The sequence below is a fragment of the Serinus canaria genome, chromosome 9 (genome assembly GCF_022539315.1).
Source record: "Serinus canaria isolate serCan28SL12 chromosome 9, serCan2020, whole genome shotgun sequence".
Taxonomy (NCBI): domain Eukaryota; kingdom Metazoa; phylum Chordata; class Aves; order Passeriformes; family Fringillidae; genus Serinus; species Serinus canaria.
Genome location: NC_066323.1, coordinates 8,845,103 through 8,863,278, shown reverse-complemented (window position 1 = coordinate 8,863,278; position 18,176 = coordinate 8,845,103). Strand labels below are relative to the sequence as shown.

General features: G+C 48.0%; 1 protein-coding gene across 3 annotated transcripts in view; it reads left to right on the top strand.

The window, feature by feature from the left end:
- DIS3L2 (DIS3 like 3'-5' exoribonuclease 2) overlaps positions 1 to 18,176 on the top strand; it is a 180,487-nt gene that overhangs the window by 137,194 nt on the left and 25,117 nt on the right. For all 3 annotated transcript variants that reach the window (XM_018912889.3, XM_018912890.3, XM_018912891.3), the window contains exon 15: positions 6,178 to 6,257. In XM_018912889.3, coding sequence (XP_018768434.1) covers positions 6,178 to 6,257 — 80 coding nt within the window. The remainder of the gene's footprint in view (positions 1 to 6,177; positions 6,258 to 18,176) is intronic.

Sequence of the window (18,176 nt, the reverse complement as noted above, 5' to 3'; positions counted from 1 at the left end):
CTTTCCTCTTTTTTCCACTGTAGGACTTTTGGTTTGTCCTTTATTACCCCCATCCTGTCCTTACCACATGTTCTTCATCCACTACCCAGGGTCTTTCTCCAGCAATTTTGAGCTGCAGCACAAATAGAAAAGCTCATGGAAGAAGTGCTTTGGTCTCCAGAGCAGCTTCTTTAAGTGAAAACACAGCTGTGAGGTTTGCAGCCTGTGCTGCTGTAAGGGCTCATCCAGCCGGCACAGCCAGCACTGCTGCAGTGCTTCCAGCACGCAGGAATTGGGAAATCCATTGTGAACAAGATTGAGTTTGATGGCCTGCGTGGAGGCAGATGGATGTATTTTTAAGGGATGATGTGCCAGAAAACTCTGTGATTACGTTACTGGAGCATGGCTCGTTTTTTGTGGTTTTAAAAGTGAGTGTCAGGACTTCAGGACTGTTTCTTTTTCGGGTCAAAACCGAAGTTTGGGCGGGGCATAAAAACCTGCTTGATGACTAAGTTTATTCTTAAAAAGCTTTCTAGAGCTTGCTAGAGAGGAGAGCCTTATTCCAACCCAGAGCAGATACCAGTCTTCTTGGACTTCCATGCAAATGGGGTTAAAACTGATTAAGCGCCCAAGATGAAAAAGAAGCCCTGCCATTCAGGAAACTGTTTCCAGTGTGATCTTTAGATCAGTTCCCTGTTTTTTTGTCTCAGAGGCTCATATTCTGCCTCGCCTCCTTGTCCTGGGTGAACTCTTTCTGCTTGAATTCCCCCCACATCAGTGGAATTACCTTGACCATTTCCAACCGAGGCTGCCCTTACATCGCCCTGCGACTGGGACAGCTCAGGTCTGACCTGGTTCCCCGGCTGAACCGATAATGCCTCTCTGACACAGTGCATGTGTGGAGAAAACTTTTCATCTCATGACAGAGGTTTGATGCTTAGAGCCAAGGCTGGGAACAGAGGATACAAGCCAAGCCACTTACTCAAAGGGCATGCAGAATTTGCCCAGTCAGGTCAATATAGGGACTGGCAGTGTTTCAGCAGCCAGGAGTGCTCTTCATGCTCTTTTCTTGTTGGAGCTGCCAGGCTTTATCGCATGACCGAGCCCCCAGCTGCTGCAGGTCTAAAGCACTTTTTAAAATGAGGATGGCTGCTGGCTGCCCTGAAACCCAGGCAAGTCTGGAGGTCCATGACAATGTGAAGCACTGTTCACGCTTTCTGAAAATCTCTTCTTAGCCTGGGTGGAAGAAGCCACAAGATGTAGGGAGCTTCTCCACACCCCCACCAAGGCCTGTCTGCCTGAGCAGGGCATGGGGTCCCCTCAGGGCTCAGGCAGCACAGAGTGCACTGAGGGGCATCTGCTTCTCTGCTTCGCTGGTGTCTCATATCTGTGCACTGGTTTAGCGTCTGCTCACCTCTGCTGAGGGTGGGATGGGAGCTTTAGGTGCAGATGAAGCATGTCAGTGTTTGGCAGATGGGGGAACAAGGCGCATCCTGCTGTCAGCCAGCTGCATCCTTGGCTGGATTTAAGGATGTAGGGATAGAGAGTGGGAGTATGTAACTAATCCAAAGAGTGGAGTAATTGTGCAAACAAGTGTTACATGCACACAGCCATCTGTGCTGTGGGCTCAGAAGATGACTTTCCTTGAGATGGTTTTCCTCAAGGAGGTGGCATTACCTTCACCTTGAGCTTGCAGTACGTGCCACCAAACCACACCAAGGGTCTGTAAGGGCTTCTGTGTGCTTTGAGTACATTCTCTTGCTCTATTGACCAGTCACTGGATAGTGTGCTCACACCTGCTTGGTGCCTTAAAAGAGATACTCCCATCCATGGAGTCAACAGCATCCTGCCCATCAAACAACCTGCCCCAGGCCCTTTGAATTTCAGTGCTCTGCTCCTCTTCTGTTCGGGTGTATTGCAGTTGTGTCTGGTGATGAGCGAGCCTATCCATCACTGTATCCAAAGAGACCCAAATTACTCCTTTTGACAGCTCTTATTCACACACCTCCCTGTGCCTCTGACATCTCAATTATTGATGGGGCTCTCCTGGTAGGCAGCACTCTGTTCTCAGCATGGCTGCCTTCCAGCTACCCTTCCCACTGAGTTCATGCACACACATGCCGAACGCTCCTTTATGTGCAGAGCCACTGGAGTGCAAAGGGATCTTTATTAGCATGTGAGCCCCAGGGCTGCACTACCAGAGGGGGCAGTGCAAGCCAAATCACACTGCAGTTCAGTGCTGGGAATTTGCTCTCCCCGTCCTCTACCAGGGAAGCCCAGCAGAGTCTTGTAAAATGAAATCATCTCGTATGTTTAGTGGCAAAGATCCCTTGATCTGATGAAGCTCCCTTGTGACGGGGGTCACCCTGCACTTGCATTTCTCTAAGATACTTCAATCCCTCCTTGCCTTGCAGGTATAAAATGCAGTATTTTTGGGAGCAGTGCCCTTCCCTGTGCTGTGGTATTAGCTTGTTTGCTGGCTTTACAGCAAGCCCCTTCTGACAAGGAACAGTGACACACACAGAAAGGAGCTTCAAAGCAGCAATGTGGTGTTGGAGCAATGTTGTCAAATTGGTTAAGAGTTAAAGCTGTGCCAGAGGGGTAATTGCAAAAGGCTGCTGGATTTGTAGGGCTTTGTGTATGCAGGAGGTTCTGGATGTCTCGTGACCTTGCTGCAGCAAAAGTCAGCTAGAAGAATGATGAAGTGGTCCATCAGCTCCTGACATTTGTCCCAGCCTTGCCCTGCAGCCTTCTGTGATTCAGAAGTAACCAGAGGTTTTGTGTGTAGTGAGTGAAGGCAAAAGGAAAGGGCATCTGCTGGAGAAGATAGGACCAGAGAGAAGCAGTGCTGTAGGGGTGCAGAGAGCTGGGAAAGGACACTTGAGTTCTGTTTTCAGAAGTCTGTGGCAGCAGGCACTTCACAGATTAGCATTAGCATGGGAGAAAAAATCTGTGCTGACCTTCCAAAGCCCTGATGTGCTGGGAAGCATGAGAGCCTTTACAGTGAGCAGGACAGTGCAGAAGTGAGAGAGTCTGGTCAGTGGAGCTTTCCTGAGGCTCCAGTGGCAGAGAGGACCCAACTGCAAGAAGCTGAGTGGCTGTGGACAACCTTGTTAAGCTTAGCATTAAGCTTATTGTTTCTGCATTCCCAGGGTGCTCCCTGCACAGCTAGTCCTTCCCTAGCTGCCTTACCTGCTGGCTTTCCACCCTGTGATGAGTTTTGCCTGAGGACTTTGGGCTCTCTGCAGAGGCCAAATATCACCAAAGGAGCAAAGGCAGCCAGACCATTGCTGGTGGCTGTGCAGTCAGAGCTTGACCATTTGGGGTCTGTAAGGTGACAAACACAGGCCCCCTCTTCCCCCTCCTGGCTGACCATGACAGTGCATGAGCAGGGCAGATCTGCAGAAGAGCATGGGCTGTGAATCAGTGACAGCTGCCTTGAGCTTCGGTTGCTGGGACAGACCTTTAGTTAGACACCTCTCTGTGTGACAGCCTGACCCTGACCTTTCTCTGAGTGTGGTCCTCTTGTCACTGTGGGTGATGGCAGCATCCTCTTGCCTGACAGCATTGACCCAGATGGTCAAGCCATGTATAGTCCCCACTATCCAGGCCTTGCTGGCACTGGTAGATGATGCAGGGGTGGCTGAGCCTGCCAAGCAGGGTGTGTTTTATTTGTCTGGAATATCATGAGCAGACAAAGAAGGATTAAAATAACAGAAAGTTGAAAACAGAAAGTTGAAAACCCGTTATCTTTGGGAACTGTGATCTTTCCTTTTGGGGTAGGCAGGTTCCATGGGATCTCATCCCCCCCAGATAGTGGAAAGGTCACCTTCCCATACCTGATTGCCCCAAGGCTTTCTGTAGCAGACTGTCAAAACAAGGCTGTTTTCCTTCCCAGCCTTTTTCCTTCCTTCCTTCCTTCCTTTTTTCCCTCCCCTTGGATTTGTGTCCTTGCACAGAGGTGGTTCCACCCTTGAGCTGTGCTGGGCACTCAGAGCCCAGGTGAGCTATAACCAGAGATGCTCAGTTAGTGCAAACCCAGAGCCCACTTAGCTGAGAGCTGCAAGCAAGAGAGTCAGGCACTCCTGAGTTTGTCCTGATCAAAATTATTGTTAAAAGTTGCCAAAGCCACAATTTTGCCATATTTTGCACTCCTTTTGTGCTTTGTCTCCACTGATTCTCTGGTGCAGTGCCTTTTCCACAAAGAATAGGATCTGGTGGATCTTTGTCTGCAATAATTGCTGTCCCTTTGGCCTCAGAGGTGCTTCCTGATATTCTAGGAGGAAAGCTTTGGAAAACCTGGCCCAGAAAAAATGGCTTTAAGCAGTTCCCAGCTCCTCCTTCAATTCCCCAAACCAGGGACTCTGCTTATGGAGCACATATGGCCAGCAAGGTGCTTGCTTGTCTCCCTTGGGGAGTTTCCTTTGTTTCTTGCTGACCTCCTGGTCCCATGTGGTAACTGCCATGTGCCATCATAGCATATGGAGAGGCTGGATCCACAGCCAGGCTTCATGGGTCTTGGCCAGAAGAAGCATCCCCAGCCATGTCCTGCCATGAACACTGCTCTCCAACGTGGCTCTGAGTGATCTTGCTCAGTGCAAGGTCAGGGCTTGCAGGAAGGAGAGCTGTGGGGAGCGTTAAGAGGTCACTGTCCTGACAGTGCTGTGAACTGTGACGTGTGTACCATGGGCACTCGAGTTCTGTGGTGTTGCACGAGCTTGTGTTTCAGAATGCCTTACACTGGTAGGGCTGTGGAAGTCAAGGGAGCTCAGCTGAATTTGGCCTCAGCCTAGTACTTGGTTCTTAACTCAGTATTCAAGGTGGTGAATTTTTCAGTGATTTCTTGGCATGCAGTTTTATTTGGGTCAGTGAGAGCACAGTGTGTGACTTTGCTACTCTTTAGGGAAGGGAAAATCAGTGCATCATCTAGTGATTCAGCACACAGGGTTTCTTTACAGCCTACGGGAGAAAGATGTTTTAATTCTGTGTTCATTCCTGAATAAGCCATTAATTTGAGTTAGCAATTTTCTTGGAGCCCAGAGGAGAGGAGTTTGTGATCAAATGCAGTGGCTCAACGCTGCTCTCCTTTCTTTGCTTAAAAAGGTTGGGCTCATCATAACATCCTTTGACTTTTAGCCCTTGTGGTGATCTTCCCAGACCATTTCAGGAGTCCTGCACAATCCAGCACCGGCAACAACCCTGCTGATAGTAATCTCTGTGACCCCAAAAACATGCATGAAGACTGGCAGATACCTCCTCTTAAGGATGCTGCCCCTCTTACCCTCCCTGCTGGCTCCTGGTCAAGATCTGCAGCTCTTTAGCTGAGCCCAGGGGTCATGGCTGTGAGAGCTGGTGGGACATTGACCTGGGGGCCAGCAGCCTTCCCCAGGGTAATGAGGAGCTGCTCGGATGGGCAGGGCTGTTGCAGAGCTCAATTCCGTGCTGTTTTCTAGGCAGCTCAGTGTATAAAATCACTGAAGACATTTTCAGCAAAAAAGTCTCCCCACAGAACCATTCTGTTGCTTGTTGAAAGAGGATTAATTTTTCCCCCTTAATAAAACAAGCTGTGTTTGAAATCCAAAAACCCTTGCTGAATGCCTTCTTGGAGCTGCAACCAAAGCAGCTTCCAGGTCCCATTATAGCCTGCTGCCGGAGGCGGATCCAACTGCAAACCCTTCTAACAGCTCTTTAATAACTCTGCACAGAAGGAAAAATCTGTCACCTTTGCCTCTGTGGTTTCTCCTCTGTTCTAATGCACTGGAGGAACGAGATGGAGCCGGGAAGGTTTTCAGAGAAAGACTCGTGGGAACTGCAGCTGCCGCTGGAGAAACTCACTTCTGTAGTGTCTGAGGGGAACCGCAGCCGCTCTGCTGAGGGGTGCTGTGTGTGGGTGGGTTTGGAGGGCTGAGCTGTTACAACCCGTGCATTTCAGAGGAACCACGAACACTTTATAGTAACAAAGGGTGGAAAAAGCAAGAGGTTTCTGCAATGCATGTGACTTTTCCCTGAGGTTTGGAACCCCACAGTATGTTCCAGGCCCGGTGTGTTTGCGTGTCAGCCTTGGTGAGTTAAGCTTTCTCCCACAAGCCTTGCTTGAAGTTACTGTAATTACCAAGAGCCTAAAATGTTGTCTTTTTTTTTTTTTCCTCTGTCTCTCTCTCTCTTTTCATTGTCCCACACCCCTTCTCCTCTGTGCAGATGAAGCTGTCGTTTACCTTGGACCAGGAGAGTGGGATGCCTCAGGGCTGTTATATCTATCAGTACCGGGACAGCAACAGGTAAGTCCTGTGGAAGATCACACGCAGCGAACACGGGAAGGTGCAGTGAGAGGAGGCTGCCCTGCCTCCTGGCCCGGGGATCACAACTGCTTGTACCACTTAAAAGTAGATTAAAGGAGACCCCAGACTTGACCTGAAACTGGGAACAGCTCCTGTAAAGGCCAGATTCTTTAAAATGCACAAGGCTCTGCAGCCCCCTTTTTTTATTTCTCTCTAGCTTTTAAAAGCTGCTTTTATTTGTCTAAAAGGCCTGCTCTTGGCTACCTCAGGCTCTGGCAGAGCTCACCCAGGCTTTGCCCAGGGGTGTTTGTGACTCACACTCTATACTGTTGGGGTTACTCTGGGAGCGTGGCCTGGGGGAAAGCACCCAAAGGCTGCAGAGCACTTGAAAGCAGAGCCCTCACCTGTGCTTAGCTAGACCCACAGAGCACTCTGTTCTCTCTGCTGAAGCTCATGCAGGGCTTCACTGAGTGGCCTGTGTACCATAGGTACCTATGGTACCATAGCCCCAATGCAGCCACGTGCTCTGTTTTTGTAAGATACTATATGATACTCAAGCTTTGGATGTGTTTGGAGCACAGAGTCCTCTATTTCTAGGTATTCTGTCTATTTTTACTTGCTGCTGTAGTGAATTGGCACCCAAGATGTTTTTATTTCAAATCACATTCTCATTATCAAATTGACAGCAGCAGCAGAGTTCAGGATATTTCTGTGTTTGCCCTGAATACCAGCATGTCATAAATCCATGGCCTGTTACTCCACCCATGTAGTTCTGCTTCTTGCCAGTTATTCAAGTTAACCTAAAAAATGAGAGTATATGAAATTGTCAATGAACAGAACAGCCTGTAATTAGATCTGCTCAGAAAGGCCAACAAGAGCAGTCCCAGCAAGGAAGAGGGACATCTGCAAATGCACAGAGCAGTGTCTTAGCTGAGAAATCTTAATATTTAAACAAGAAGGGAGGTCATTTGTGGCAGACTCCTTCCTGCCTGTGGGTGGGTGATTGGCACGTGGTACATGGTTCCATCCCAAGTATCCCAGGCCCAGAGCCCTCTATGAGCAGAGTTGGTGCCTCCAGCACCACCAAGCTCCCAGGACAACGTGCAGTTCAGTGCCAAAGCATAAAATCAATAAGGGAGGAGCGTCTGTTTGTGAGGGTTTTAAAGGCAGTGGCACACAGTGGACAGTGAGGAAAGAACCCCCCCCAGACCTGCTAGGCTTTGTTGAGGATGTTTATAGACCAGGGTTTCTGATTGTGTGGTGTAGATCTCAAAAATCAGCAGCTGTGGTTTTTCTCCACAGACCCTCCTCTCCCTGGGCTCCAGTGGGTGTTTTCTGCCATTGTTTGAGGAAACTCCAGGGACATGAGTAGAGCTGTTTTGTTTAAGTGCTAAGGCCAGTAGCAGTTCTTTCTGGAAACCTTGCTCTTAGCTGTGAGTGGCCCAGTATGTGACAAAGTAGCTGTGTCATGTTAACAGCTGTTGATTGAGAAATGTATGGCTGTGTCCTGTGATTCTGGCAGGCATGGGAGCTGAGACACCCTGGGCCATGCCACTCAGGATCGTGGCTTGAAAAAATACATTGTGGGCAGGATGAGTGCAATTGCAAGTAAATCCAGACTTTGTGTGTGCTTGACAGATCCAAACTGCAATTACACCTTCGTGCAGGCCCCCACACTTTGTATTTCATAGCTTGCTTGACCAAGCTGAGGGGAGCAGGATCCCAATTCCCAGGGAGAGCCTTGCTAGGTTTGCACACACGCTCCCCCCCCCAAACCCTGTGTGCAGCCCAGTGCTGCTGACAGTCCTTGGCTGGGGAACTGAAGCGTGAAGGTCTGTGCTATGGCTGATGCATTCTTGCAGGTAAAATGCCCTTGAGCTGAACATGTGCTTGGTTCTGGAACCAAGCACAAGAACTTTGAATTTAAATAGTGTGGGGAAGCACCAGACATGGCTCCTGCTCAGCCAAGCAGAGACTGTTCTTCTCAAGCACTGGGCCTGTCATAAGGTTAATCTGATGTCCATACAGTAACATGGCACTTGTCACAATGGCTTTTCCTTATAATAATTTTCTAGGGTAACTTGTAGGGCCTGTGTTCTCCCAAGTGTAGTCAGGCTTTGACAGTACCCATCAGGACTCAGGGGGTAAGGGCTCTTCCACTTCCTGAAGATGTAGCCAGAAGACAAAGCAACATAACCTTGGTGTCTACAATGTATTTTGAAACCATTTACAGCCCAGAGAAGAAATACTGGTGACACACTGCAAGTTCATGCATGGGAAGGACTCAAAATGTGCACCCTAGAGCCCAGTGCCCTCAGGAAAGCATCAGACCTGGGACCTGCTCCAGGGAGGCATGCAGGGATGTGAAGCTCTTGAGCAGCAGCTTTAAGAGGAGGAAGCTGAGGTGATTTTGGCTGGCAGCTCCCCATTCTGACCTGGGGAGTGCACCCCGTGCCCCAGAGATCTGCACCAGCCAGGCTGTGCATGCCAAGGCTTGGTGTCACCCTGGTCCCTGATGGAATGTCCCTTCCCCTCCAAGTGGCAAATGCTGTTCCAGGCTGCAGCCAGATGGGGCCACCGGAGAACAGCAGATATTGGTCTCCCACTTGGAGAACAAAGGACTGCAGCATTGCTGAAAGCGTAATTACCAGAGCAATTAAAATTTCTATTGATTAGGCTAGAAGTGCAAGTACCATGCAGGCTCTTACAAGGGCAATCAGTTGGAATTTGTTCCCTTTAAAATGATAAAACCCTTCCAAGGAAATGTTCCTCCTCCAGCCAGCTGTCTGTGGCTTGCCTGTCTGCAGGAACATTCATGGGCACAGCACTCACCCACTCCACCCTGGCTGCCAAGCACTTTGGGTGGACTGGACTCAGCAGAACCTTGGAAGCCTTGGATTGAGAGCAAAAGAGGGGCTGAGCACCCAGCTGCTTGCCCTGCCCTCCCATCCCCTGCTATAACAGATAGGTATCCAGTGGCACTTAATAGTCCCAGTGGCAGCTTAGAGCTGTATGGAGGAATGGGGCTGTTACTGCCCCTGCAGTCATGGGGGTGAGATCAGGGGAGATCACTTCTCCTCTTCCTCCTGCTCAGACCTAGGCATTTTCATCCCCTGGATATCCAGTCCTTTCCAGCTTGTCAGTCCTTCCTGGCCCCAGAGGAAGTGGCTTGACCTGACAGAAGCAAGCAGTGCGCTTTCTCATTTTTAAACCATGTTGCTTAAATTCTCCCTAATGTAGATCAGTCAGTGTAGTGGCCAGAGCCCCAGGCTGGTGCTGTCCTGCCAGGGGAGCACTGTGCTGTAACACAGAGACAGACAGTGATGGGTGCTGGGTGACACTTGGAACAGGAGCATACTGTCAACCCTCAGATGGCCCTAGAGCAGTGACATCAAGGAGGGGACGGCCCTGCCAGATGTCCTGTCAGGTGTTGACATGGCACATGTCAGTGTTGACAGTGGGACTGGCTTTCTTTCACTGCCACTTGACACAGGCTGGATTTCTCTGATCCTGTGCAGGATCCAACTGCAAAACCCAGCCAGGCAGTAGAAGACCATCAAGTTCATTCACATCCACCATGTCTCATGAATCCTGTCTTACAACATGCACTCACCAAGGCCCTGCTCCAGGAATGTGTTGCGGGCTGTGCTGAGGAAGCTCCAGCTGCCCGCTCTGAAGCCAGCCTGCCCAGCGTGCCTGGCCCTGCTCCTGTGGGCTGCAGGTAACAGGAAAGATGAGGTCCTAAAGGTTACAGCTCAGCATGAAAGACTTCTTCCAGCCTGTGTGCAGGAAGAGCCAAAGCCAATTCTAGATCCCCCTGGAAGAAATTAATTGCGAGAAGTCCAGTGTCTTTTGGCTGTATCCAAGAAATAGAAAATGCAATCTGTTGTCTGCACTCACCATCACCATCCAGATGCTTCTCTGGAGACCTTCTATGCTCTGCTTATCTACCACAGCAAGTCTGATCCTTCAAATGTCTTTGTCTTCCCTCCCAAGACTCTCTGATTACTGCCACCTTTCTCAGATGATGCAGTGCTCAGGGTCTCTGCCATCCCAGACCCACCAGGGAGGTGTAAATCCCTGTCAGGCACGAACTTTCGTGTTCCTAGCTGGTACTTCTCTAATATGATTTTCCTGTTCCCTCAGTGCTGAGGTTTTGGTCTGTTTTTGAGGTCCCTTCCCCACATACCAGATTCCACCTTTGCCAATAGAACAGCTTGCAGCTCACCAATGAATTTCATTTTCATTCTGTGCTGCAGCTGCAGTTTGTGTCAGGATTATGAATTTGCAGTGGGGGCTTTCACGTTCTCTTCAGAGTAATTTCAAAACCCAGAGGAGCAGCATCTTGCATGGAAGCACTTAGAGACCTCATACAAAAGCAGCATTGGAGTATTGATCACTTTTTCTCTCTGGGGACCCAGAGTGCTGCAGATTGAGCTGCTGTGCAGTGTAGCCACTTGCGGGCAGCACCACACAACTCTTCAGAATGAGAAGTGAAAAACAGCTCCAGTTGAAAGGAAAAGTGGTGCCCCCTTTTATATAGAGATCAGTGATGTCTGGTACATTGGATTATCACTTGAAACACCAGGACTTCAAATGCCAGGGTGCATGCACTCCTGATGCTGACAGACTCATGATACATAATGCTGTTTGGGTTACCAACTGAGCTTCTCTGTGCAATCTTTTCATAAGGTGAATGTAATATCTGCAGTGATGTACCCAATGTGACATCAAGAGAGCCAACCTATAATTATGCTGGAATCGTTTGAATGGTTTATTTGTCACTAACACTTTAGCTCACTCCATTTGTTGCTCCTATTCAGGACTGCAGCAGTTTTGGTGTAAACAGAGTTTGGGTCGAGGTTTGGGAGGGTTTGTTTTTACTGAAAAAGAGCAAAGCAGAATTGTTTGGAGTTTATTCTTTTTTCGCTAGTAAAGATGTTGACTGGCAGTGCTAGGAAGAAAATATGTACAGCAGCTGACACAGCTGCTGATTTGTTTTCAGAGATACTTCCCAGGTGTACAGCTCATGTGTTGGACTTTAGCATGGCCCGTGGTTGTTCTGCAGTGAGCTGGCAGGTTTACCATGTTTTTGTTCCTTTTGAGAAATTGAGGCTTGCAGAGTGGGTTGTTTGCACAAGGAGCTGCTGCACTGCTCACACAGTCCCTGGGTGCCTGACCTGCCTCATTGCATGGTTGTTCCGTGGTACACATCCCAGTGAATCAGCGCTGCTTCTGGTGTAAAGGAGCTCCCCTGGTGGCATCTGCTCTCCCAGTTAGTGATCAGGCTCTGCCCCACTCCAACCTGCAAAGCTAGAGAAGTCTCTGAAAGAGGCATCTTCTCCTGTTTGATCTTGTTTGTCTTGGACTGGAATTTCATGGGGAAAATCCATGTGCATGTCCTTTGACATCCCAGGCTTGGACAGATGCTTTCTTGCAGCAGTTATTCACCTGAAACTTGTGAAATGCTTTGTTTAGATTTCAGAACAAAATAAAATCATTGGAATTAACCAGGAAAACAAGAAAAAAGATAGGATAGCACATTGGAATTTTTTTTTTTGATACTATGTGTTGGTTTTTGTTTCACTGTTGCCACTAAACTTTATACAAGTACTCCCTTCACCTGCCAAGTGCACCCATTCACCTGCCAAAGGGTGAGCATTGGAGTTTGCCAGCAAGGCTGGTGAATTATTCTGTCAGTGTACATGGAGATAAACCAATCCTACTGGTTTTGGCATTGGTTCAGTGAAGGGTAAATTGTCCAGGAGAGTAAGTCTGGAGGTTGACCTTTAAAACTTTGAAAGATATGTAATCCTTCCTGCCTAAGGCATGAGTTCAGTTTTCTGTCTTGCACCTCCACAGGTTGTCGGGACAGAAGCTGCAAAACAGCCTTTGTCACTTGAGACTTTGAGGAGCAGAGAGTTGTTCTTTCCTTCCAGAGGGGTCCCTGTGGCCATTCCTAGCTGGGATAAAAGGACTATTGCAAAAGGTTCTGCCCAGGTACTACATAGCTGCTTTTCTTGACACAGACTTGTCTCCTCCTGCCACCCTGCTGCTTAATAATCGTTTTCCAGTTCGTCAGAGCTGTAGAAACAGTAACTGCCAAGTCCTTGGAGTGTCAGTGTAATGAGGAGGATGCAAATAGAAAAGGTGATCAAGAAAACCTGCCTTCTTCTTGAGCAGGCAGATAGGATTTGAACATAACCTTATCCCTTACAAACAAATGTTTGTAGCTTTCTTTTGTGTTTTACACAGTATCCCACAGTGACCAGTAGCCTTCTTTAAATCCTTAACAGGGTTTCAGAGCAGTCAGTGTGTGCTCCCACCCACAAGAGGTAGGAAGGATTGAGCTCTTAAATCCTAGTGAGTGTGGGACCTCTTTCTCTCCCTAGACTGAATCAAAGGAGTTTGTTATCTTACCCGTTTCAGTGTTTACTTGGGAAGGAGCTGTAAAACCTCCTTGTGTCAGTGTTAGGTGTCTGGGTATTTGGTGGCAGTCAGGTAGGTGAGACCATCAGCTGCAGTTGTAATTGAGTCAGAGATGCTGTCTCCATGTGTCATCCCAGAGATCTGTTTACATATCCATTTGTTTAACAATATGTTTGAAAGCCCTCAGCAGCATTTCGACACCATTTCCCTGGCCTGTATGTGTCTGACTAATGCTCAAGGCAGTGAGCTATATCTGGGCTTGAATTACTAGCCTGTGCATATGGGTTTCTTAGCAGCCCTGAATTAGATGAGTCTGTGATTAGCCCTTATGAACATGGGAGAGGACAGATGTGACGTGAGAAAGAATGAATAATCATCCCTCCACAAGAGGCACCTCTCAATTTCATCATGAACCCAAGCTGCAGAATTGATTTTGTGTCAAGGAAGGCACTCTCCTGAGCTGGGATCTGGCTAGAAAAATCACCAGACCCCCTAGCTATTCATTTCCCAGTAGGATTTCTAGGTATGTCCTTTTCTTAACAATTAGGGAAATGGAGTCCTTGTTTTGGCCTGGTCTCTGTGTCACTGAATGTATAGGCAAAGTGCAGAGTGACTTCTCTGCCAGTAGCAGGTTTTGCTGGCCCCCCTGGGATGTTATAAGCTGGGACAGTGGGTGAGAGGATGTGCTGCCTTCTTTTGCTTTGTCAGGAGGTGCTTTGGTACAAAGGATGGAGAGTTACTTGCAAGGGCAGACAGTGGGGTAAGACCAAAGGTGATGAATGGAATCCTGACTACTTGGAGCTGGCTGTGATGAGGGATGCTGTGCTTGGGAATAAACCTGCCATTCCTGCTCAACATCCTGCTGTTGGATCTGTGCTGTCTGCCTAGAGGGAGCCAGGGTTTTGGTTTGCCACAGGCTGGACCTCTGTGGTCTGTGCAGCACTGAGTGCCTCGGTTCCCCAAGGCATGGGCAGTGTGAGCTGGAGTGCTGGTGGATTGTCAGCCAGCTAGGATTGCTCTCTCATAAAGAGCTACTGGCTGAGAGCTGAAGGCTTCAGATTAGAAATACAGCATGCATTTGAAAGGCAAGAGAGATTAACTGGGAAATTGGGCCAAGAGAGGAACAGAGAATTCTCTTTCAAGGACAGATGCACTTCTGGAATGTGTTTTAGACCCTGCAAGTCTTTTTTAACAGAGTTGTAGCTACCTGAAGGCCTCCAGGCACACGGCATCAGCTGGTGAAATAATCCTCCCAGTCTTAAATCCTTGACACATTGCTCTCTGTTAATGTAAAAGACCAATTTTGCACTGACATCACTCCTCTCTCCATATACTCTGCTGAGTTGGGCATTCCATGGACCTTATAGAAATTATATCCTCACAAATTAGAGGGTGAGAGTGGAACTATCTCTTCTTACCCTCTCCTGAGCTGCTAAGGTCCCAGCTCTATTTTTCCAGCTACTGCTGTGCATTGTTCTTGGTCCTGCTGCTTTTTCAATGTTTTTTTTCCATGGTTCAGAGCAGCTACATCAGCCTGGCAATGGATTCCATTCTCTCCACACCTCACTACTTCTTCTCCATTGAGAAAAGGAACTCCAAGTCACATGCATGTTTTGTGTGCTCAGCTCCTCACTCAAGGTCACCCTGAGTGGTGTTCCTCTTACAGCTTAGCACTGTCACCACTTTCATCTGGCCATGCATTACTCAGTCTGGAGCCTAATGGATTTGTAACCTGACTTTGCCTGTCTCAGATGTTCCCAGCGATGGAAGAGGATTTGGGCACAACTTTCTTTCAAGTTAATGGAAAGATCTTGCTTGGAAAGAACCTGCTTGAGGATCTGAGTGTACTTTGCATTAATGTTTCCATTAATTTTAATGGAAGCTGGTTTGAAATACCTCAGATCAGCTTTGAACATCTTGAATTTTGTGTCCTTCACCTGTCTCATCTGAAATGCAGCACTCTTAAATGAGCAGCCTCATTACTGGCCAAGATGTTCTGCAAGCTTGTTCTGCCTCTGGGAATGCCCTGTTCTCCATTGATCCCACTGGACCCCTCACCAGCTCACATGGGGTGGGAGCTCCATGGTCAGCTCTCAACTCAGAGGCTGTTCCTTGCATGATCTCTGGCAAGTCACGTCATCTGTTTTTCTCCACCACCCACTGCAGAGCAAAAAAGAGCAAGAATCCTGCAAGAATTCTCAAGGACTTCTTTATTAGCATTTATAAAGCACTTTGCCATCATCAAAAAGAAGGGAATAGAGAAAAGTGAACTTTTATCATTGCCACTCACCTCTCAGTTTCTGCAAAGCTCTGCTGCTGTGGGCACGATAACCATGGTGTTTGGCTGGTACAGGCAGGGACAGAGCCCAGCCTGGGTTTCAGCCTGGCTCAGGTCTTGTCTGGCTTTCCTGCTTCTGCAGGGCCACACTACTCTGGGCACTGGCCAGGGGAGCTGAGCAATGCAGGATCCCTCACTTCCCCTCCTACTTCTCTTGCTTTCTGCCCTTCAGCTTCTCCAGTAACTTTGACACTTGAACACAGCAGTGATGAACTGTTCCTGTACGTCTCTGGCTGATCAGATCACTGCTCACTCCTGCCTTGTACAGCAGAGCTCTTGCCTGCCTCTGGGCTGCTCACAGATACTTCTTTCTGTCTCCACTGAGCTGAGCAGAGACAGACATCTCGACTGCTCATCACACCATCCCCATGGTGAAAACCAGCCCTGGCACAGCTCTTGTACATGTTGCATCTCTGGCATAAACTCATTTTGCTGAGACAGTCCAGGTTAAGCAGTCTGATGTAGTAAAAGAGTTGATGCAAACCCTGCTCATCTCAACATAATCAATTTAGTGATCAGCTACACGTGCAGCTGTCCTGACTTTCAAGGAAGACTACATTGGCTTAGCCCCTCTGGAAGTACTCCTGGGAAGGACTTTGTGGTAAAATAGGACCTAAAATGAGGTGAGGATAAGTCATTGTTAAGGAGTGATTCTTGCTTTATCTAAGCTCAGTGCTCATTTGCAGTCTTGCTGACAGACAGGCACCGCCTGGTGATGTGGCTGGGCACAAGTGTCCAGGTAACAGTAGAGAAGGGTCCACCATGTACAAAGAAGTCTGGTGTGACTTGTTTGAAGCATAAAGCAAGAGAAGCTGGGAGCAGGCTGCCTGTGCTCACACGTTCACTCGCAGCCAGGCCAGCCTCAGGTCAGTTCCAGCCTCTAACAATTAGAGAGACAGATTGAATCTAGATTGATCTTTCTACTTTCACAGAGTGAGCCAATTCCAGCAAGAAATTCTCCTTTCCCTGTGTTTCCATGTTAAAAGGAAGGAGACCTTGTCAGATTTGTGGATAAATGGGAAGAACAGGGCAAGGTAGAAATAAATGTTGTACTAATGTCTAGGAAGAATCATTAGGATAGAAAGACATCATCGATATGGCTGAGCCGGGGCTGATCCATGTTGCTGTGTTGAAACTCTGCCTCTGGTAAGGGTACTGCAAAAGGCAGGATTCAAAAGGACTATGCTATTTATTGCACATTTGCAGCGTTTTGCAGAGAGTCAGAATCTGGTTCAGAGCAGGAGTTTTTGGCACCAGTAACAGCCTGGACCAGAGCAGTGATGTTTGTCAGGAATTCAGAGAATTGCCTCTTGGTGCTGTTCTTTGATGGATGCACTTGGGTCACTCAGGTATTTACAGTCACTGACAGAAAACTGAGGTTGTGGGAAAGCAGAGGAGAAGGGACACCTTGCTTCAGTGAATGTACAGGAGCAGGAATATGGTGCTGAACTAAGCTGGAGTTTATGTGGGTGTTTTGGGGATGAGTTTTTGTGAGAGCAAATGGGAAGTGCAGAGCAGAGGGATCGGTCCCTGGTCAAAGCCAGTGGAGGAAGATCAAATATCTGTTTAATGCTGCATGTCACACCAGCTATTCAGCCAAACTGTGATAACACTAACAGGGACATTTAACTGAACTGATTCTGGTCTGCCCTCTCTCAGCCGCATCCTCTTGCTGCACTGTGATCAACAAGAACAGCAAAGAAACTGGAAAATCAGGCAGGGCATTTTCAAGGAGCCTGGTTAACCCTGAAGGGTGCAGTGCTCTGATCACAGTATGGCTGCACAAGCTGTTCTGCCCACGCAGCCAAGGCAGGACCTTTGCCACGAATGGATCTCTCTGTTGCACACAGTATGCTCACTTTTTAAGGACACCATAAAAAGCAGTCAGAGACGTATGACAGAGCACACCACAGCCAAACCATTTTGGCTTTGCATCACTGCAGAGAGCAGCAGGCAGGCCTGGAGAAAACAGCTTGCAAGCTGACTGACCAGAGAGTTGAGCGAGACAAAGGATGCTTGTCCTGAGATCTGTCATGGGTGTAGCCATTTCCAAGCTCCCAGAAGTGCAAAGGGATGCTCTCCTAGCTGGCAGAGCAGTGAGGCTTTGTGCATGTTTTTCCAGGGCTTTTGCCTGCATGGTGCCAGTGCAAGAGCCGAGAGCTGCTGCTTGTCGTTGACAGCTCAGCTATTGTTGCAAAGTATGATTTAATAGCAAGACTTGATTACAACATGCAAATGTAGCTGCTGGGGGACTATCTCATAGGTTTGTGGAGATTAGCTGTTAAATTGGCCAGTGCAAAAACATTATTAAGCAGAGAACATAATTACTCATCTTGTGCTTCTGTAGTGTATAGAAGAGACGGATTTGTTAAAAGTCTATATGGAGAAAAGGTTTGTGTAAATGCCACGTCATGTACTGCTGTATGTTGCAGCATATTTTATTAGAGAAGCAACACTTAATAACAGCATTTGGGAACTTGTGGAAGAAATCCATTTTATTATTCTGCATCATAAAATCAAACCTAATGCCTAGTGTGTGAAGCTGTGCAGATATTAAAATATCTCCTTTTGGTGGTAGTTGATTGCTTTTATGGAGATTGCATCATATGGATATAAACAAATCCAGCACTTGATATGAAATCTGGGAACCAGGTTTTAGCCTCATGCATCTGTCTTCTCTCTGTGCACGTTCCCTCTGAAATGCATCAAGGTTCCCATTAACACCTTAAACATAGAAAGTAGAGTCAAAATGAGACTGTCAGCACATACAAACTGAACAACTGGGCGTGTGCTTGCTGTAATGTAATTCCCCTTCAGTCCTAGAGCAGTCTGTGAGGTTTGTAGAATAAAAAGCTCATCTGTGTGTGAGGATGCAGGGAGGAGGATTGAAGTGTGGGGATCTCCTTGGTCCTGCAGACCTGATTTGGGAGTGGGATGTGGTTTGGGATTTCCTCTTGCCATGTGGCTCTTAGTAGTCCAGGCTGGGCTTGCAGGGGGTGATGCACTGGCAGCTAGAGGACTGAAGTCAGATGCCAAAGTGCATTTGCTTAGTCAAAGTCCTTCACAGTTTCAGGAAAATCTTTTAGAAGAGTAGTCAGGATGACTGAATTAGGGGAACAGCTTGTTCCTAATGGAGTGTAGTTCCTGTAGTC